The 23,036-nt window shown below is 44.7% G+C and overlaps 2 protein-coding genes across 13 annotated transcripts in view; one reads left to right on the top strand and one right to left on the bottom strand.

Annotated features, from left to right (window-relative positions):
- brpf1 (bromodomain and PHD finger containing, 1) overlaps positions 1–22,962 on the bottom strand; it is a 63,350-nt gene extending 40,388 nt beyond the window's left edge. For 4 of the 12 annotated variants that reach the window (XM_038812465.1, XM_038812466.1, XM_038812467.1 and 1 more), the window contains exons 1-2: positions 22,398–22,962; positions 15,610–17,157 (exon numbers count right to left, since the gene is read on the bottom strand). In XM_038812465.1, coding sequence (XP_038668393.1) covers positions 15,610–17,147 — 1,538 coding nt within the window. In that variant the 5' untranslated portion in view covers positions 17,148–17,157; positions 22,398–22,962. The remainder of the gene's footprint in view (positions 1–15,609; positions 17,158–22,397) is intronic. The other 8 variants (XM_038812458.1, XM_038812462.1, XM_038812469.1 and 5 more) reach the window with 6 other exon arrangements.
- Positions 22,915–23,036, top strand: part of ccdc51 (coiled-coil domain containing 51) — a 12,384-nt gene continuing 12,262 nt past the window's right edge. Inside the window, exon 1 of the mRNA XM_038812470.1 lies at positions 22,915–23,007. The gene's annotated coding sequence lies outside the window, so the exon portion shown is untranslated. The remainder of the gene's footprint in view (positions 23,008–23,036) is intronic.

Raw genomic sequence — 23,036 nt, 5'->3', positions numbered from 1 at the left:
TCCGATGTCGAATGAAAGTCCTCACATATTGAGAAAGAAGGCCTCTCCGTAATCTACGGCATTAAGAAATTTCATCAGTATGTCTATGGGTGAACCTTCACCATAATAACCGACTGTAAACCACTGCTGGGGCTCCTCCGCAAAGACAAAATGATACCTCCCTTGCCTCTGCCAGGGTACAACAGTGGGCCTTGTTGCTGGTGGCCTACGATTACATCTTTCAGCACAGGCCAAGTGCACAAAGTTTCAAACGCTGATGCGCTGAGTCCGCTCCCACTTCCAATGAAACTGGCATCACTACCTGTGCTTCAAGACATCGTCCTGGCATTAACTTTTCTTGACACTTTACCAATATCGGCAGGTTACATAAAGAACTGGACGCAATGTGACCCAGTCCTGTCTATGATCTTGGACGAGGGTGCAAGGGACTTCACAGGCCCTTTCTTGGGTACAATGTTCCTGATCCTGGTTGACGTCCACCCAAAGTGATTGGATGTTCAAGAGATGGGAATGACACCATCAGAGGCCACATAGAGGTCCTGTGGCGGATATTTGCTCCCCGAGGAAATAGTGTCTGACAACGACACTCCATTCACTGGAGAGAAGTTTCAACGCATTGTTAATGGCATTCGCCATACTGGAACAGCCCCCTATCACTCCACCTCAAACGGGTTATCAGAGAGAGCTGTTCAGACGTTCAAAACAGCCATGAAGAAGCAAACCACTATGCCCAAGGTTGGCCAACTTTTTTCTATCTTATAACATGACCCTCCATGCCACCACGGGTGTCACATAGTGGAATTACCCATGAGCCTCCAGACCCGATTGGACTTAGTTTCCCCGAATTTGGCACGGATGGTGGAGGCATAGCAGGCTTCCCAGAGGAAACAGCATGTTTCACAGAAAGGAGACAAGTCATTTCAAGTGGGTGGCACTTTGTCAGGAACTTTGCCCGAGCCCATCTTGGCTACCAGACAGAATTGTATCAAAGTCAGGCCCAGTCTCAGACAATGTGGATTTGAATAGCGGGAAAGTGACCATGTAAGAAGATGGGGACCACAATGCCAATCTCAGAACAGTTGGAGCCAGCAGGTAGCCCCAGTTCTCCCATGGTGGAGGCCGAACGGAGGGAATCTAGAAGTTCTCTGGAGGCTCCATCGATGACTCAGGAGGGAGCTGGAGAAGGTAATGCCCCTGCTATGGTGGTCCAATCTCTGAGACAACCTTCCATGGATGACAATGTTGCTACCTCAAAAGGTGAAGGAGCCAGTTGGGGAACGAATGCTGTCTACGAGGTCCAGAAGATCCCCGGACAGATTGATATTGTGATCAACTTTTATGGTCTCGCCCCCCGCTTGTGTTTCTCAACCCTTTTTATTGTGCATATTTATATGTCATTGAGGGACTTTAGGGCAAAGGGCTGTGGTAGGATGGCCCCTTTTAAGGGGCAAGCCGCCACGGACTACTTGACTGGCTCGGGCCTATCGCGCAGGAAAAAACATGGGCCCTGAGAGCGGGATCTCAGGCAGTGTGGACTCGGGAGCCAGATAGAGAAGTCCTGTTTAGTGACTGTGCCTGTGTATAGATCACCTGTACTTGTTACACTATCAATAAATCCTTGTTCAGTTATACTGGAAATCTCCACAGCCTCAAGCTACCACTTCTACCTCTTCTTGTTCAAGGCATTTTCCACGATACTTCATAAATACTTCTGATGCTTGAAGTTCACCAAGTTTTAACTGAAGATCAACCTTTGTTAAGTTTGCTTTTTCAAGTTTATCTGTAAGACAGTTCAAATCCTGAGTCAAATTTCCTGACCGATTCTCAATTGTTCTCATCAGTTCTCCTTTTTTATTTATAAACTCTTTTTCATACGTGAAAGTTAATTTTCTGTGTCAATCAGGTTTTCCTTCAGTTGCCTGTTATCTGCAATAACTTCTTCACAGGGTACTTCCGGTGGCAGCATGGAGAGAGCAGTTACACACGAGGTGGCTCCCACCAGAGTATTTGGATTTTGGCCCTTTTCGCACTGTTTTTGGGGAGATTTGGGATGGAAACTTCGATGGGATAAGAGTCCCATTTAAAAGGAATACCCACAAAAGTACAAGATAAGGCAGCAGACAAGTAAAGAATCATCGCCAGACTCGGAAGCCTCTCAAGCCTCGTCTATTGAGAAAGTGGCGGAGGCTCCGGCTGTGACTTTGGCCACTCCGCTGACGGCCAAGATGTTCACAGGCATCTTGGCGTGAAACTTAAGGAATTGCAGCAGGCTGTCTCTGAAGACCCAGATGGAGCAATTGAAGGGGTCCTGGCCCCATTCGTGCGGCCTTGGCAAAACAGACCAGACGGTAAAGACCAAGGCACAGTACTGCAGGATGTGGATATGTCCTCTGGACACAGTGAACAGATCCCTCCCTGGAAGTGGAGATGTCACGGGTGGCCGGAGATAACAAGGTACTAAGGGTGGACGATCTGGAGAATCGCTCCAGAAGGCAGAACTGAAAATCGTAGGGCTGTCAGAGGTTCTGAATCCAACGGAATACGTGCCGCAGATGTTTGGGAAGATGCTGGGGGAGGATGGAATGACATCTCCTCCCGGATTGGATTGGGCCCACAGGTCGCTCAGGCAAAATCCCCGCTCTGGTGAACCACTGCATGCGATCATTGTGCGCTTTCATAGCTACTAAGAGAAGGAAAGGGTCCTGTAGTGGGCAATGGACCATCAGGACCATAAATGGAAGGATCATGCCATTAGGGTCCACCAGGATGTGGGAACAGAGTTGGCTAAAAGGTGTGCAGCATTCAACAAGGCCAAAACTATGTTGTACAGGAGCAATGTTCGATTTGGTATGTACCCTGCATGACTCTGAATAACTTATGATTCTAAAGACTACTATTTTGATCCGCCGGAGGAGGCAGAGGATTTTGTGAAGAAACATGGACTAGGACCAAGCTAACTGTGAATTGGATTTGTTGTGAGGTTTCTGTTTGGCGTGTGATATTTGTGATTTGTTATGGTGTCTTTTGGGCATTCTGGAGTTTGCATTTATATTTTTACTGTTTGTTTGAATGATGGGTACTGTTCTTTTTTTTAAACTATTAAAGTTAGAATGGGTGGGGGGTGGTTGGCGTTATTGTCATTTGTTCTGTTTTTACTCTGAGCAGGGGCTGCCCTGCTAGCTGTATAGTTAGTTAACGGCAGCAGAGTGGTTGGGATAACTGCAGCTCATACTTTCGGGATGTGAAGATGCCGGCGTTGGACTGGGGTGAGCACAGTAAGAAGTCTTACAACACCAGGTTAAAGTCCAACAGGTCGGTTTCAAACACGAGCTTTCGGAGCACTGCTCCTTCCTCAGGTGAATGGAGAGGTATGTTCCAGAAACATGTATATAGACAAAGTCAGAGATGCTAGACAATGCTTGGAATGCGAGCATTTGCGGGTATTCAAATCATTACAGATCCAGAGATAGGGAGTAATCCCAGGTTAAAGAGGTGTGAATTGTCTCAAGCCAGGACAGTTGGTAGGATTTTGTAAATTCAGGCCAGATGGTGGGGGGTGAATGTAATGCGACATGAATCCAAGATCCCGGTTGAGGCCGCACTCATGCATGCGGAACGTAGCTATAAGTTTTTGCTCGGCAATTCTGCGTTGTCGCCTGTCCTGAAGACCGCCTTGGAGAACGCTTACCCGGAGATCAGAAGCTGAATGCCCTTGACTGCTGAAGTGTTCCCCGACTGGAAGGGAACATTCCTGCCTGGTGATTGTCGCACGATGTCCGTTCATTCGTTGTCGCAGTGCAAAATCCTACCAACTGTCCTGGCTTGAGACAATTCACACCTCTTTAACCTGGGATTACCCCCTATCTCTGGATCTGTAATGATTTGATTACCCACAAATGCTCGCATTCCAAGCATTGTCTGGCATCTCTGACTTTGTCTATATAATGAAATGAAATGAAATGAAAATCGCTTATTGTCACGAGTAGGCTTCAATGAAGTTACTGTGAAAAGCCCCTAGTCGCCACATTCCGGCGCCTGTCCGGGGAGGCTGGTACGGGAATCGAACCGTGCTGCTGGTCTGCTTGGTCTGCTTTAAAAGCCAGCGATTTAGCCCAGTGAGCTAAACCAGCCCCTAATGTTTCTGGAACATACCTCTCCATTCACCTGAGGAAGGAGCAGTGCTCCAAAAGCTCATGTTTGAAACAAACCTGTTGGACTTTAACCTGGTGTTGTAAGACTTCTTACTATACTTTTGGGAGTTTGTTTTTAAGGGTGTGCTTCGGATTTTTGTTTTGCTTGGGGTTAATGGTGGGGTTGGGGGGGGAGAGAAGAGAGAGAGAAGGAGAGAGAAAGAAAGAGAGAGTGAGAGAGAGAGAGAAAGGGTAGGTGCCTTTGTTCACCTGGTTGCGATTTACTGGTTTGGGTGTGGTAGTGGTGGGAATGATTCTGAGGAACAGAGTAGTTTTGCCAAGGGCAGGCAACAATTGGCCAATATCGTCGACTACTTAATATTATCTTGTTCCCTTCTCAAGTCGAAGCCAGAGGTCCGTGACTTTTTGTGTAAGGAGATTCCTTTCTTTCCCTTGGCACCCTCGCCTGCTCTGTTGGATAGAGTCCTTTCGATGGCTGAGTTGGGACAGGGGAGGAGGAGATATCAGATACTTATCGATGGAGCAAGCTCCATTAGAGGAGGTAAAAAGGAAATGGGAAGAGGAGCGAGTCTCTTTGCAGGATCAACTCCACCTGCTCATGTGCTAGGCTCATCTTGACTCAATTTAAGGTGATGCACAGGACAATCTGACCAGAGTGGGTTGTTTCCAGAAATGGAGGATAAGTGCAAGCATTGTTTTGGGGGGCCGGTGTCACACACACATGTTCTGATCATGTCCTAAACTTGTGAGCTTTTGGGTCTCCTTCAACACCATGTCAAGGATTCTTGGGATTGATTTATCGATTTATTGTCACATGTACCGAAGTACAGTGAAAAGTATTTTTCTGCGGCCAAGTGGACAAAAAGAATAATCGACAAAGTACATCGACAAATATGTATTTGGTTACAGTGCAGAACAAGGGCCAAACAAAGCAAATACTTGAGCAAAAGCAGCAGAGGGCATCGTGAGTAGTGTTTTACAGAAAACAGATCAGTCCGAGGGAGAGTCGTTGAGGAGTCTAGTAGCTGTGGGGACGAAGCTGTTCCTGTGTCTGGATGTGCGGGTCTTCAGGTTTCTGTATCTTCTGCCTGGTAAAAGGACCTGGAAGACGGCAAAGCCCAAGTGTTGAGGGGTCTCTGACAATGCTGTCTGCCTTCCTGAGGCAGCGGGAGGTGTAAACAGAGTCAATGGGAGGGTGGCAAACTTGTGTGATGCGTTGGATTGAGCTGGAACCATGCCATTGGTGGCCATTTTGTGGGGTCTCGGACTTGCTGGAACTGCAGACTGGTGTGAAGTCAGATGCTCTTGCCTCAGAGGTGTGTTCTATTCGAGATGGCAGCCACTCATTTCCTGTTTCAGGGAGTTGATCAGTATCAGATGTTGTGGGGGGGTTATTCTGGTTAGGTTTGGTTAACTTTTTGGGGAGTGGGGTTGGGAGGGTGGTTATGTTTGGAGTTGTATTTGTTATGTGTTGTGGTTTTACTGTGTCATAATGGGATATTTTCACAATAAAATTTATTTTTAAATTTTCTCCACAGTAGTTCTCATAGGTTTGGCATCTGACTAACTTTTTCTTTCAGAAAACCTCCTGGAATAACAAATTGTATTATCAGCTACCATCAATGATTGATCTGCTCCCGTATCTCTTAAAATTTTAATTTGTTTATTTATTTTCTTAAACAAATAAGGGGAAATTTATCCCTTTGAAACAAAACATCCAGAACCTCCAATATCCTGACTTTCTTCACCGGTACTCCAATAATTCTCTGAACTGTCTTGAGAGCTATCCCCCTTTCTTATAGGTTCTGCAGCTTATTTAAAAAATGTCTATTTATTGTGATTTTAGATTTTTTACAAAAACCTTGCATCAAACAAACAAAAGCAAATAAGTGCAGAAAGATAGCCATAGGTGGCAATGTACACAGCAGGTTCAGCACAAAACATAAGTCATTACATAATTGGGAACAAGTAGGACCGGGTGAATCTGGGACAAAATCTAAAACCACGTTCCTTCCCCGAATAAATGGAGGGAAATGCCCAAACAGGATACAGGTAACATTATGGGGTTTCAGGGGATTGGGTCTAGGTAGTGTGCTCTTTCAGAGGGTCGGTGCAGACTCGATGGGCCGAATAGCCTCCTTCTGCACTGTAGTGTTTCTATAGTTCTATGGTTCTATTGTAGACCTACACCCCACCCAAAGCTACAGAACAAAATGACAGAATAGGGGAACCCCAGAGCGAAGGTGAAATCGACCAATTCGAACAGCACAATATTTTAAAAAATTTTTAGAGTACCCAATTAATTTTTTCCAATTAAGGGGCAATTTGGCGTGACCAATCCACCTTCCCTGCACATCTTTTGGGTTGTGGGGGTGAAACCCACGCAAATACGGGGACAGTGACCTAGAGCCGGGATCGAACCTGAGACTTTGGCGCCATGAGGCAACAGGGTTAACCCACTGCGCCACCGTGCTGCCCACTAACAGCACAATTTAAACTCTTCTCCGGAGCCAGACTGGAAGAGGCAACCAACCTATACCTTCAAGGTATCAAAATGACAAAAGACAAAGATAAAGAGAGGACCAGACACAACCAAATCTTAATACTCAGCCTTGAGAATCCCATTGAAGTAGTAAAAAGAGCGAGAACAAGAGCCAATATCCAAACTTCTACAATCCCGTCTCCCAGCCCCAGATCAAAGGACAAAACAGATCACCGCATCACCAGCAGCAGGAGCTCCGTCAAGAGGACAACAGGATACCGTGGGGCTAAGAACCAAAAACTGGACTGGACAAGACCGCTAAAGGGTAAGTCAGTGGTAAACCAATGGGAAGCACTAATAACTGAGATCCTTAGGGTACAAAGCAGACATGTCCCCTCCAACAATAAGAATGGTACTGCCAAATCTAGACCCCCATGGTTGTGTAGAAAAATACAGGGAAAGACTAAACAGAAAAGAAAGCTTATGATAGTTACAAAAAACAACAACACTGCAGATAGCCCAGAAGAGTGTAGAAAGTACAGGGACCAAGTAAAAAAAGGAATAAGGAAATCAAAGGGAGGGCATGAAAAAATATTAGCAAGCAAGAAAACCCAAAAGATGTTTTGCCAGTATACAAAGAGCAAAACAATCGTTAAGGAAAAGGTGGGCTTATCAGAGATGAAGATGGGAACTTGCGTGAAGATATAGGGGATATGGGAGGAGTTTTAAACAACATTTTTGTCTCTGTATTCACAAAGGATAGGGATGCTGTGGATCTAGTAATCCAAGAGGAGCAGTGTGAAATATTGGATAAAATAATCATATCAAGAGAGGAAGTGTTAGAGGAGTTGGGATCCTTGAAAGTGGATAAGTTGCAGGGTAGGATGGATTGTTTCCTTGGATGTTGAAGGTGGTCAGAGAAGAAACAGCAGAGCTCGGAGGGTTATCTTCCAATCTTCACGAGAGATGCGGGAGGTGCCGGAGGACTGGAGTAATACAAATATGGTTCCGTTGTTTAAAAGGGGTACGAAGGAAATGCCAAACTATAGGCTGGTTAGTCTTACTTTGGTGGTGGTTAGCATAAATGCTTCACAGCTCCAGGGTCCCAGGTTCGATTCCCGGCTGGGTCACTGTCTGTGTGGAGTCCGCACGTCCTCCCCGTGTGTGCGTGGGTTTCCTCCGGGTGCTCCGGTTTCCTCCCACAGTCCAAAGATGTGCGGGTTAGGTGGATTGGCCATGCTAAATTGCCCGTAGTGTCCTAAAAAGTAAGGTTAAGGGGGGGGGTTGTTGGGTTACGGGTATAGGGTGGATACGTGGGTTTGAGTAGGGTGATCATTGCTCGGCACAACATCGAGGGCCGAAGGGCCTGTTCTGTGCTGTACTGTTCTATGTTCTAATCCTGAGAGATCGGGTAAACTGTAACTTAGAAAGACTGGACTGGTGAGGGATATTCGGCATGGCTTTGTTAAGGGAAGGTCAAATTTGATTTAATTCTTTGAGGTGGTGACAAGGAGGATTGATGAGGGTAGCGCAGTGGATGTCGTCTACACAAAATTTAGTAAGGCATTTGACAAGGTCCCACATGGCAGACTGATCAAAAAACAAAAGCCCATGGGATACAGGGTAATGTGGCGAATTGGATCCAAAGTTGACTTAATAACAGGAAACAAAGGGCAATGGTCGATGGCTGTCCTTGTGAATGGAAAGCTGTTTCAAGTAGTGAGGGGCCTTGCTGTTTGTTTTACATATTAACAATTTGGACTTGAATGTGTGGGACACAATTGGGAAATTTGCAGATGACACAACAATTGACTGTGCAGTGAATAGTGCAGAGGACAGCTGCACCAAAATTATACAGATGGGATGGTGGAGTGGGTAGGAAAGTGGCAGATGGAGTTCAACTCAGATAAGTGTGAGGTAATGCATTTAGGGAGGTTGAACAGTAAAAGGGAATACAGAATAAACAGGAATGTACTGAAAGATAGAGTGAGAGGTCTTGGCATGCACGTATATAGGTCCCTCCAGGTAGCAGTAGAGGTAGATACAGTTGTAAAGAATGCAAATGGAGTACTCTCCTTCATTGGTAGAGGTATAGAATACAAAATTAGGGATATCATGATGGAACTGTGTGATTCACTGGTGAGGCCAATCTCGAGTATTTTGTGCAGTTTTGGTCACCACATTACAAGAAGGATGTAATTGCTCTGGAGAGGGTGCAGAGAAGATTTACTACAATGTTGCCAGGCATGGAAAATTGTAGCTACAAGGAGAAATTGAAGAGGCTGGGGTTATTTTCCTTGGAACTGAGAAGGCCGAGAGGTGATATGATTGAGCTATAGAAAATTGTGAGGGGTAGAGTTGAGGTAGACAGGAGGAGCCTGTTTCCCTTGGCAGAGTTCACAAATCAGGTTATAAGATTCAAGCTAAGTGGCAGAAGGATTAGAGGGGACATGAGGAAAAATGTCTATGCAGAGCGTGGTGGGTATTTGGAATTCACTACCCGAGTTGCTGGTGGAGGCAGAAACCCAAAACTAAAGAGCCTGGACCTGAGGACGACATGGTGGCACAGTGGCTAGCACTGTGCTTCATGGCGCCGAGGTCCTGGGTTCGATCCTGGCCCCGGGTCACTGTCCGTGCAGAGTTTGCACATTCTCTCCATGTCTGTGTGGGTCTCACCCCAACCCAAAGAGCAGGGCAGATGGATTGGCCACACTAAATTGTCCCTTAATTGGAAAAAAACAGAATAGGATACTCTAAATTCTCAATTTGTTCTTTAAGTACCTGGATCTGCACCTTGAATGCTGTAAACTGTGGGGTTATGGGTCGTGTGCAGGGCAACTGGGTGTCTTTGGGTTGGCATGGACAAGATGAGCCAAATGTGCTGTATCTTTTCTATGTGTCTATAGAAACTGATCCCAATCGTAAAACAGTGGGGAAACCCACTGCAGGATGGGAGGGCTGTCAGAGCGGCCCCCAGATTGGGGACCACCCAGGGAGGGAGGGAGGGCTGACCCCCCCCCACAACCAGGACCACTCAAAAGAACAAAGGATTAGGCCATCCAAAAGCCAGCATAGATCTGTATCCAAATATCCATACCAAGACTCACCATCCAATAACACTACAGCCAGCCCTCACAGGCACCGAGAGAAAATCATGGAATCGCTACAGTGCAGAAGGAGGCCATTTAGCCCATCGAATCTGCACAGATCCTCTGAAATAGAACCCTACCTATTTCCACTACCCTGTTCTATCCTCGTAATCTAACCTGCACATCACTGGACACTTACGGCACAATTTTAGTCTCTGGTCACTTAACTTCAGTTGTCTTAAACACTCTCTCGGTCCTAATTCCTTGGTTAAGTAGACAGTAACTGATAATCTAGAAAGCCTGCCTCTTTGCAACCCCCATCCTGATCAGCGTTTCATCTGGCAGAGTTGAGAGATGTTCACTCCCCAATGTCCTGTTTCCAACTGCAATATATCCAGCTAAAACTAAAACATAAAAGCTTTTTTACATGACAAAAGCCTCCAGTTATTAAGCAATGCCCCATCCTTTGCTGGCCTACTTATTCTTTGCGCCGTAGCCCTCTCCACACAACAGACATACAGTTGAAAACTTAACCAACTTCTACACATACATACACCTTTGTCCAGCATTAATCTAATTGTAGGTTTTACCCTTCCAGGCACAGAAACAGTAACTTAAACACACCTAAATTACACCTTATTTCTAATGTTTACCAATTGCTTAAAATTACCCATGTTTTCCTAACAAATGTAACACCATAACAGAAACACCATCAGTTCAAGGACTGCATGGTTCAAGGAGAAAGCTAACCACTTCCATCTCAGGGCAACTGCAGAGAGACAACAACAACAATAAATAATAATAATAATCGCTTGTTGTCACAAGTAGGCTTCGATGAAGTTACTGTGAAAAGTCTGTAGTCGCCACATTCCGGCGCCTGTTCGGGGAGGCTGGTAGGGGAATTGAACCCGCGCTGTTGGCATTCATAGAATTTAAAGTCAGGAGGCCATTGGGCCCATTGAATCTGCACCGGCTCTTGGAAAGAAATGTAAAAATGAAAATCGCTTATTGTCACGAGTAGGCTTCAATGAAGTTACTGTGAAAAGCCCCTAGTCGCCACATTCCGGCGCCTGTCCGGGGAGGCTGGTACGGGAATCGAACCGTGCTGCTGGCCTGCTTGGTCTGCTTTAAAAGCTAGCGATTTAGCCCAGTGAGCTAAACCAGCCCCTATAAGAGCACCCTACATTGGGTGCTCTTTCTGCATTGCAAGCCAGCTATTTAGCCCACTGTGCTAAACCAGCCCCTATGAAAACAATAAAACCCATCCATGCCATTATAGTCCATATCTCAAAAATATTTGTAAATAATAGATTAAAAAATACTTTTTAACCAATACATCTGTACCAGACTTCCCTTTTGTTCCACCTCCCAAAACGCATTTTGTATAAAAACAAGAAAATCAGCCACACCTCTCGCTGTCCATTCATGCACAACCGCACATACTACACCACAGATGTTTTAATCTTCTCGATAATCAGGTTTCATATGAACAATCAAAACTGGTTCGTGGAAGATAGATCGCTCCCAATGCACTCCAGTTTGGATGTTTGGTGAGCAGTGCATTCAATGCGCTTGATTATTTGGATGAACTCATAACTTTCATTTTCAAGGTTAGTTTCACTCTTTCTCATTTTATATGTTTCTTCCCCGCTGTGTTTGGTCTCCTCTTTTTAAAAAAAACTTTATGAATATCTTGTTCGTTGTAATAAAAACTATGAACCACATCTGCAACACTGATCACAAAGACAGGCACTTAGTTCACCAGACTATTCAGTGGTAATCAATCCATGCATGGGCAACCATGCCCTAAATCTTAAACCGCAGGGTTTGAACCCTCCTATCCATTTCACTTGTGGTTTAAAATGTTTTCCAATCCTTGCGGAAGTTAGAAATGCGGTTATTGAAGGCAATATAAGAAAATAGGACACACATTTATGATCAATATAACCAAAAACTTGAGTTTCGCAAGTGCCATCTCTCACTTGCAGTTCTGTCTGGTCCATACTACCTTAATGTACAGATGCACAAGTATTTTCACTAATATCAAAGTATCAATGCACAGCAGCTATCCAATAGCATAATGTTTGAATCATAGATCTGCACCTTCTAGTTTAAAAGTTTACTTTTGTGTTTTGATCCATTCACATTTGCACAATATATTTCCCTGAGTGTGTCATATTGTCACTTCCTTTCCTTCCACTACTACATCAAATGTCAAAAAACATGGGCACTTTGGCTCCCATCCAATCAATTTACTAGCTTTAACCTGTAACTGCAACTTTCCTTACAATCCACTTTTAGACCAGAAAAGGCAATATACTTTAAATCAATCTCACTGTAGAAGCGTGAAAGTCCCAACACAAACCACTATCTTCAGGATAGAAAGAATAATGGGGAGAAAAAACTGCACATAAATAACTGTTTCTTCAACATAATTCTGTCTTAAATTACCTGAGGCTACAGACACAATGATAAACTGACTGCATCATTTTAAATCTCACCAACTCAGAGTGATACAGCATGTTTTTTTTATTTAGAGTACCTAATTCATTTTTTCCCAATTAAGGGGCAATTTAGCGTGGCCAATCCACCTACCCTGCACATCTTTGGGTTGTGGGGGCGAATCCCACGCAGACACGGGGAGAATGCGCAAACTCCACACGGATAGTGAACCAGAGCCGCGAACGAACCTGGGACCTTGGCGCCGTGAGGCAGCAGTGCTAACCACTGCACCACTGTGCTGCCCGTGATACAGCACATTAAGGAGAAATTTAAAATTGTAAATCCTATTGGCATCATTAGTGTAGTGACATGGAGAGACATACAAAGAATGTAAATCAAAAGGAAAGATCAGCAGGCCCATTGAGCCTATCGAGGACAATTTTCCATAGAAACCTATGGTCTCCCATCACAGTATTCAGCCGTCTCCTGAATGGTTACATTTTATTACTTCTATTATCCTACCAGGAAAAGTTAGAGTGCTAAATAAGGCCTTATTACAAATCCAATAAACTGTACCAATCCAAAAGAATGGGGAAAAACTGGAACCTGCAGTCGGTGAAGCAGTGTAAAGTTTCAGGCTATAATTCAGCAAGGTGCAGCTGTGTGGTTGCAGACAGCACGGACAAGTGAGTAACTGAAAAGGGTGTGGTCTTCCTTGAAGTGAGCAAAGGCACCCAATCCTATGAGAAGTAACTCAGCATCGCCAACCATGAACATGCAAATAGAAATAGAGCATTTAGCCAAAGATTAGCTCTCTTGCGTTCCTGCCTTCAGTCCAATATCATGGTGGAACATTATAAAGTACGCTCTGCAATACAGCTTTTAAATTTCTTCAATCCATGAGGAAACCCTTATGGAAGCTGCCATAGCCAATTAGATTACGATTGAAAGAGAGTTGCTTCACTGATGTCTGTGACATGTCCATCAACTAACTCTCAGCACTCTTCATACTCCTGAACTCCTGGTCAGGATGGCCCACTGTAACCCACGTTTAAGTAACCTGTGTATAAATTATTGGACAGTGACTTAATGGACAGAACACCACTTCTGGAAACACATGGCACCATCAGTCAGTATTTCAATGGAGTCATAATTGCAGACTCACTGGAGGCCAGTTTGTCCAGTGTGTTCATGCCGTTCAGGACAAAAGGGGTTCCTGCGGGTAAGAATCGTTTCTCCACTCAAGCACTGATTTGCTTAAACATCAAGATTCATTACAGTGAAACAATAGCCCAAATTTTGCATTCAGCAATGAAATAACAGCATTCGCTACTGACCATGAAGTAAGTAGCCCACAAAGATCCAGCAATCTCTGTGACATAGTTTTCCGCTCTCCCACCCCCGCCAAGTCAAGTGGATGCCTTGCTGTGCAACAGCAGTGATGTTAGCAAGCAGGGTAAGCACTGACATATCCTCAGACTGCAAAGTAGGCTGTTAAAACCACTAAATCTCTTTACTTTCAACTTAAATTTTCAGTTAGCAAACTAAATGATTATGATTGGACCTGGTTAGAAGCATCCAAAAATAAGGTTTTTTAAAAGAAAATGTGGAATTTATTATTCAACATTCCACAAATATAACAGGTGGGATTCTCCGTCCATTCACTGCCGCGGGATTCTCTGATGAATGGGAGATTTGGCAGTGTGCCAGATTCTCCGTCCTCGTGAGCAGCGGTAGCAGGGCAGACTCGCAGCGGAGAACCCCTGTCCATGTTAGCTTTTTAGGGCTCGCAGTAATTATCAAGTTGCAACACTGTTACAAACCCAGTTACACTTCATTCAACAAGGTGTAATTTCCTCCAGGTGTTTGACAATGAGACGTCCAGGAAAAGAAGTGCAGGTTTTTGTCCATTCATGATTACAATGGAGATAGCGGTCTGTGTGAACCTCTACAGTGCATGTTATTGAAGAGGGTGGACTCACTGACAACAATGTCTGGATTTCCATGTTATCCGTGAATGTACGAACTCCAGAAGTTGCGGTCAGTTTTGGTGGAGTAACGACAACAAAGACTAGCAATTTCACAGTCATTTTTTTTTATAAATTTAGATTACCCAATTATTTTTTCTATTAAGGGGCAATTTAGCGTGGCCAATCCACCTACTCTGCACATTTTTGGGTTGTGGGGGCGAAACCCACGCAGACACGGGGAGAATGTGCAAACTCCACACGGACAGTGACCCAGAGCCGGGATCGAACCTGGGACCTCAGCGCCGTGAGGCGGTTGTGCTAACCACTAGGCCACCGTGCTGCCCTGCAATTTCACAGTCATGACCACAGTGAAATCCACACCAATAAATTTAAAAGCAGGCAACTATTGCTGTGGGTGAAATGGGTCAGATAAAAGTGTGAACGCATTCCTGTTTCTGTTGGTTGTGCATTTATCTCACACAAACAGCCATATCCATGGCAAGTTCTAAAACATCCCCAAACAAACAGTGAATATACAGTTTGTTTCCTCCACAATGATCTATCCCATCTGATCTCTGACCAAACAGCAAACGAGCAGGCAACCTGCTTCCTGCTGTTCTGTAACAACAACTAGGATGTGTGTGAACATAGCCTGGAGGGGCAACGGCTTTGTTCTACACACTGTATCCCGATATTTAATAACTGCATTATGGTGCACATGATTCAACCATGTACTTGCTTTTCATTATGGATCTCTAAAATCCCTACATTGCTGTTTTACTATTTTAATTTGGAATATTCTCAATAGTTGAGGTATTTTGAAATATTATCCTGTCTGCTGCTCAAATTTTCTGGAGAGCTTAGCGCGGATTTATTGAGCCATTGAGGGAGTAAATTAACACGAACGCAGATACAATAATTAATCCAGGTCTCATGGGGTAAATTTCCTTCAGCTGGTGTTTGCTTCTTCATCTCTTTGATGCTAGAGTTAGTGACTCCTCAAAGTCTCTTCATCAATGCAGTCACTGTTTCACATGCACCTATTTCACCATCGTCCATCCACAGCTAATATCCATTGCAATGAACAATTGTTTCAAACAGCGCTCACTCCAAAAACTAACTGTCTTTAAATACAATTATTCATTTCAATGCAGGTAAAATGGAACTTTAATTAAATATTATAAAATCGGTATCATTAACAACTACTAGCTAAGCAAATGCCTGAATGATCTTAATAGTGTGTGCATGCTTTGTGAAAGTCCATTCTGTCCCCGCCTCTATGTGGCTGTTGGAATATTTTCAAACCACCCCTCTCTTACCAGCATACACAAGTTAGCCCGCCAAAATCTAATACCCAGTGACAGCTTTGTATTATTGTGTCATAGCCATTAATTACCAATCATAGCTCAACTCCAATGCCCAGTCTGACATGCATCCACAACAAGCAAAGTACACACTTTCCAACATAGACTTACCTGTGAGGTGGAATACAGGGGACTGAAACCACAGGTGCTGCAGCCCGTTTTTCTGCCAGGATCTTCCGTGCTTTCTTCATTTTTAGCCTCGACTTAGCTTTGGCTTTTTTCACTTTCTCCGAACTGGGCCCCTTCCCATCCTCTCCTTCGTCATCCTCTTCCTCCTCACCTTCGCTGTGAGAGAGGGCAGGGGGCTTGCGTACTGACCCTGGTGGTGTGTGAATGTCACAGTATGCAGTCTTCCGTACGCTGAATGAGGTGCCGTTCGCACTAGTTTCCCGCACAGGTTCCATCTTCATGTACAGTCCTGCCTGCTGCGCACAGGTTACATGGAATGCTGTGTAACAGTTGGCTTTGTGGCACTGAATACATGCCCCTGACCCTCGCTGCTTACAAATATAACAAGTCAACTTCCAGCGGGCTGGTGGGATGTGCTCAATACTGTCAATTGGCTCTAGAAAAACAGTGTTTGCAAAGCAGACTTCTGGGATCCACAGGGCACAGACCACATGTGCCCATCGCCCATCGTCTGTCTGTTTAAATGCACCACCCTTGTTGGGGCATAGCGCACAGTCTACAGCTCGCGATGGAGACTGCAAACACCTGCGACACAGCCACTGTCCCTCGGGGATATAGGGGACCCCATAGCATTCCTGGTGAACAGCCAAGTTACACATGTCACAGAAAAGAATGACGTTGCTATTTTGGCATTCACCATCATTACAGATACAGCAAACAGCATCCTCATCAATCAACGTGTTTGGGTCTCCCTTGTTGTGGCTTTCAAAGTACGATTCCTTCTCCAGCCGATCCATGAGGTACTCAAACACCTCTTGTGGTATAAAATTCACACCTTCAATTTTCCTTTTCTCATTCATGATGTCAAGCCACACATAGTCCTCCTCATCCATGTCGTATTCAACCTCCTCATCCAGTTCCTCAACTGACTTCTCAATGTAGCGGTAATAGGACAATGGGCGTGGTGGAGCATCTGATGCACTGTGGTCAATTTCACGATAGATAACCTCTGGTAGTTTGGTGGCAGAAGGAGTGCTGTTATGGATGGAGTCCTTCCGTTTGTCCTTGTTTTTGTGCTTGTTGGCCTTCGGCGTTGCCGTTGGCGTCTCGGCGTTCTCCTTGTTGCTGTTGCACTCGACAATGTCCTCTGCTGTTGTGTCATCCTCTGACAGCACCTCCAGATTATCAAAAATGCTAATCCTGTGCAGCCGCCCTTCAATGTCCACCTCAACCAAGCGCTGTGCCTGAGCGTACGTCAGCATCTCCCGGCTCGGCGACTGTGAAATCTCCGAAGGGTTCGGAGACTGCTGTGTGCCTGTCCGAGAGTTACGCCCCTTCTTTTTAGGTTTCCGCACGGGGGTCTGCTGAGCGGGGTTATCATGATCATAGTGGTACAAGTGGTACTCAATGCCACTGTAACTTTTGTAAATTTTCCGACAGCTTTCCACTGGGCATTCATAGGGAGGCTTGGTTGCACGCAGGTTGTGACAAAATGTTTTCACATCAAAGTCCAGACCCATCCTGCTATTCCTGAAAACAGAAACAAAACTGCAATCAGTGTTACAATAACATACATTGACAGGAGATCTTCAGTGGATGCACATTTTAAACACCGTCAGACAGCATAGGTCACCAGAGCTCCAAATGCATCGATACAAGATACAAATGTACAAGATACAAACAAAAACAGAAAATACTGGACAATCTCAACAGGTCTCTCAGCATCTATGGAGAAGGGAGCTGACCAAGACATGGAGTCGGGACAAAGGACTCCGATATGGATAGAAATTCACGAGACAGTAACCCTTTCTGGACATCTTTGATGCAACTTTCTAAGCTCAGCTCAGTTAATACTAATCACACCTCTGAGAAAGAAGTATTTGGGAGCTAATCAATCCAGTTTTATTTGAGTTGAGGTGATGGGGAAATAAAATCAAGGATGCATTGCACGATTAGATTTGGGGAACAGGTCAAATGCCAGCTACGGATGCTAGAACAAAACAGGTCTGTTTAGATGGCAAGTTGAGCGTTCATTAGACAGAGCACTGAGGTAAACAATAGCAGTAATCTGCCTCAGCCACATGTTGGTACCCATCCCCTGTATGCTTCACACGATGCCGGTATTGTGTAGTTTCATTGTGTACCTTCTGCTGCCCTGTTATGTATTTTCTTTTATTTCCTTTTCTTTTCATGTACTTAATGACCTGTTGAGCTGTTCGCAGAAAATTACTTGTACCTTGGTATACGTGACAATAAACAAAATACAAATACAAAACCATCCGGTCCCGGGACCATGGCCGGCTGAAGCTTCTTAATGGCTGTAACCACCTCATCTTTGGAGATAGGAGGATTGAGAACCAGGTTTTGGCTCTCTGAAGCTTCCAAAAGCCCACGGGAAGAGAAAAAAACGACCCATACCTGCCATTGCATTACAAGACTGATCTGACCTGTACAGTTCTGCAGAAAAATTCTTAGAAGCCCCATTAATCTCCTGTTTTCATAAGCCTCCCTCTCTCCAAACGACACACATGAGAGGGGATAGACCTAGAATCTGCCATCTTAGTTAAGCAGGCCAAATTATAGGCTTATTCCCAAACTCATTCAGCTTTTGCCATGCAAACCTTGGCTTCTCTCATCCTGATGAGTGAATAAGGAACTAAGAGCCATCCTTGCTGTATTAACCGCGTTCCTGTTAAGAGTCCTCTTATATCTCTCCTGTGCTTTAGCCAGCTAGACTTCCAGTCAGCGCATGTTCTCCTTCATCTTATGTCTTTTATTAGCTGTGTAAGAAATAATCAACCCTTTAGCATAGGTCTTGTATGTCTCCTATAAAATGTAGCAGGAAATATCAGGAGTTGAGTTGAGCACGGGAGCACAAGTGGCTAGCACTGTGTCTTCACAGCGCCAGGGTCCCAGGTTCATTTCCCTGCTGGGTCACTGTCTGTGTGGAGTCTGCACATTCTCCCCGTGTCTGCGTGGGTTTTCTCCGGGTGCTCCGGTTTCCTCCCACAGTCCAAAGACGTGCAGGCTAGGATTAGCCATGATAAATTTCCCTTAGTAACCAAAAAGGTTAGGAGGGGTTATTGGGTTACGGAGATAGGGTAGAAGTGAGGGCTTAAGTGGGTCGGTGCAGACTCGATGGGCCGAATGGCCTCCTTATGCACTGTATGTTCTATGCATCATGTAGCCACCAAGAGTGCCATCCGCAGATGTGGTTATTCGTTGCCCATGCTGAGTGGGAACAAGGGGGAAAAAACAAATAAAAACAAAGTATTGTATTTGAAATATTTAACCAGTTTAATAAACAATTTTCAGTATGCCACAGTGCTAACCACAGAATTGTATCTTACTCAATGGAAAGAACATAAACAAAATCGGCATGAGCCATTCATTACTGCTCCATGAAAATACATCACGGTGTTCTCCAATGAGCTGAGTTTCACTCAGCGTAGTGTGATGCAAACACATCACTCTGTCCGATCAAACAAATCCTCAGCCAGTGTCAGGTGGCAGTGACACTTGCTGTGTTTGAATGAGCCTAAGCTCTTTCAGTCGTGATCTGTCTTCATTTAGTCTTGGGTGATAGTAGTACACTCCTGGGTCTTCAGAAATATGTTTAATTTAGCACTGCATTAGTGTGCCTAACTGCAAAGTTCCATTCAGCACACAATATGTTACTGTGCCTGAATCTGTGTTTGATTCATACCGTAAAACACTAAAGGATCAAAGTATAAGACACCTGAAAGATAACTGCACCAGAAAGTTGCACTAATAGGACAATTAAATGAATGCAGACAGCAATAAGTCCATATCAACATTTCACATTTTGTCCTGTACTCCTCTGATTATTGATGTCTTTAGTTCTGACCGCTTACAGGACTTAGCAACGAAAGCATGCTGCTAACATTTCAGAATATAATGTTGCTGCCATGAAATGAAACAATCATCTCTGTCTCTGAATATATCATTCCTCAGCGAGAGTTTCATCTCACACAAAAAAGGGGGGAATTTGCAAGGATTTGCCTAATATAGCTCAACTCAAACACTTGCAAAATCAGGGAAATGCTTTTGCATTTTTATTTTTGATTTTACCCTGTAAAATACATGTATTCCTCCCGTTCTGTACTTGTAGAAGGGTAGTTGGGCTCAACTTAGCTCTTCCCAAAACAGGCCATCATCAGCTTGTTACATAAGAATCGCATGCAGAAATGTTTATGCACTTTATTTTCACTCCACAGTAGGGCGGAGGAATGATCAACATCTGTTCATGGATTGAAAAATATTGAAGGAAAGGACAAATGCAAGAAAGGAAAGTGAGGAACTGAATATAAAAAGAAAATAAATCAACATATTAAGTAAAATGTTGTTTGAAATAGTGAAGCACGGAATGACTGCCTGAACATCTAACTGTGTCACAGCAAAAACTACTTGCATTTATACAATACCCTTAACTTTGTAAAATGTCACAAGGCACTTTGTAGGAGTGTTATCAAATAAGATTTAACACCAGGCCACGAAGAAATATCAGGATGGTTAACCAAAAGCTTGATCAAAGACATAGGTTTTAAGAGGTGCCTTAAAGAAGGACAGTGAGCCAGAGAGGGAATTGCAAAGCTTTGGGCTTAAGCGGTTGAAGGCACAACCACCAATGGTGGAGTAAATAAAATGGGGGTGCGCAGTAGCCCTGAGTGGGGAGGGAGATAGAACTTGAAGGATTATTTGGCTGCAGGAGGGATGTCACTGATGGGCTTGAAGACAAGGACAAGTCTTTTAAGAATAAGATGTTGCCGACAAGGAAACCAGCTTTGAACAAGGAGCACTTTTTAAAAAGGTGTTGCGAGTTAGGATACAGGTAGCAGTTTTGGATGAGCTCAAGTTTACAAAGGCCCAATGTAGGAGGCTGCCCAAGAGGGCACTGGACCATACTTTGGAACATGCTAAGCAAAGATTTATCAGAGCAACATAGCAAGTGACCTGACTTTCAAAAATAAGACCTTTTCATTTCATAGCATGGAACAATGACTTACGCCAAGCCAGAAACCACTGCTTTCAATTATAGAACCAGATTATGGCTGTGGCACAGGTATCTATAGCTCTTGCTTTTCAAACAAACCATAGGAACATGTGGAACAATCAGTGATCCACCTTTTTTAAATAGGAGGGCTCTTTCTGTCATATTTTACATTATATTTCAGACATCTTACTTTGTACAAAATAGTCTTGAACAACGTACACAAGACTATAACAAGCCAGGAATTTCCTGCCAGTTTTTACGGTCTTTCCCACCCCCGGGCAGGAGTTAAGCAGCTATCAGAAAACTCAAATACCCATGTTCCAATTGAGCCAAAGGTGTTACTATGGAAACAATTTCTTAACATGAAGCATCTCAGCCATGGTCTGAGACAGGTTGACTCAGCAGCTGAACATTTACAAAAAACACCAGTCACACTGCAGGCTGCCCCAGAGCAATGACTTTAAACAGCAGATGCATATTTCGATAAAGCCCAGCCTCTGGCCTGCCCCATGTGGATGTTAGTATGCATTTTCAAACCATCCCTCTCTTATACACAAGACAGATCAACTACTATCCACTCACAAGGAGATCAGCTAGTAATCAATAAAAGACTTGAAAATTAAAATTGCTTGTTTCTACAGCCAAGTGGAATTTTAAAATCTGTACACAAGCATGCTTCTTTGAGAAAATGGGTAGCGATGGATGCAATTTCATGTGATAACCAATCCTGCACACAAAGTGCAGTGAGCACATATCCACATTGCATGCAGTACTGTGATGGCTCAGGCATGTCATTCTCAATGTCGTGCACAGAGCTGACGTACCTGGGCACGTCCTGGAAAATTCTGCAACACTGCAAACTTTTTCCACGTCCAGTGCTGTGTAAGGTAAAGGTAAAGTCACTATAGTCCTAGATGACAATAGGCTACTTTCCCCTTGGAGGGGGAGATCTGACTGGTGGTCATTTAATCGGAGGATCACCACACCTCAGGCGAGAGGCATGGTTGAGACGGTGGGGCCTTCATGAATAACCATGTTGTGTATATGGCACAGTGATCACCAAATGTTGAACAGACAGCACAGTAACCAGAGAGACGTTTCAAATCCCTGCCAGAATTTCATATATAGAACAAATAACCAAAAGATGATATTGATACGCCATTCTGCAAGCAAAACACAAGTGACCACATTTGCTATAGTATTTCAGATATAATTGTCCTTACATACACACAGCAGAGAACAGGATTCATTGGAGTTAAAGATAGCGTTCTTACAAACCCATGTCAACCAGCAACCGACTACATTTCCATTGATTGTGCATCATCCCTTCACAGACGTGCTAAATTAACATTTAACTCAGTCAGTGATACATCAGGGAGATTGCTCTTAGTTTATCACAATTCCCATGGCACAGCACATGACCATAGCCAGTCAATGGTGATAGCAGCCATCTGGGCTGCCAAAAAAATCAGCATGCAAACATTCAATAATAGCAAAATAAGTATCTGATCTGAATTTCCAGGAATGACAGATCCCCCTACTAATCGCAACAACCAGTCTCGTACACTTTGATCCTTTTCAGCAACCTCAGCATCAGTCCTGTAAATGAAAAGAGTAAAATGCGCCAAATTAAATGCTGTCGTTCTTCAAAGTTTCATCAGGGCAAACCTTTATAACTGACGAGGGAGGAGTTGAACTGATTAAGCACAGAGCAATTGGAGAGCGAGAGAGGGAAAAAAAAAGACAGGCACATTACCGAGTTGAGAGGGTGGATCATTTCTGTTGTGCTCCTGTGGTAGTGTCAGATGGGTGATGGTGTGGGTGGGTGGTCAGATGATGGGGCTTTGCTGAGCGCTGCTCCACACCAGGCCCATCACCAGCAGGCACTCAGTGAAGGAGCCGGGGCTGTGAGCTCCATAACAACCGGCATCTCTACCGGGGGCAAACCCCCCACCTCCACTCACTCACTCACACAGGTTGAAGCCAGGGCTCACCAGAGGGCTGCGCACTGAGCCACCCACACGGCGCAGAGCTTGTCTCCCCAAGGCACAGCCCCGGCCTCTCCTCTGCCCCTCCTCACTGTTGCCCAGCGGCTCTTTCCCCCTCAGTTTGAATGTGAACCCAGGGTTCCACTCACAAGATGGAACAAAGGCGCCTCCTCCACCAACAACTGCCTCCCCATTCCCACCGCCGCACATTCGACACGGCCCGCCGTTCGCCGCCGCCCGCGGTAAAACACGGGGGGGGCGGAGGAGGGGTCACCCCGAGCGGAGGCAGGCACGGCGGGACTGGAATTATTCCGGGCGCTCGCGAACGTTTGTATTTTCCGGCCGCCGGAATGAATGAAAGAGGCGAATCTGCGGCGGGTGAGCGAGAGAGCGGCCGCGCGGAGAGT

This window comes from Scyliorhinus canicula, chromosome 11 (genome assembly GCF_902713615.1).
Source record: "Scyliorhinus canicula chromosome 11, sScyCan1.1, whole genome shotgun sequence".
Taxonomy (NCBI): domain Eukaryota; kingdom Metazoa; phylum Chordata; class Chondrichthyes; order Carcharhiniformes; family Scyliorhinidae; genus Scyliorhinus; species Scyliorhinus canicula.
The sequence above is the reverse complement of the archived record's forward strand: the minus strand, read 5'-3'. Positions and strand labels throughout refer to the sequence as shown.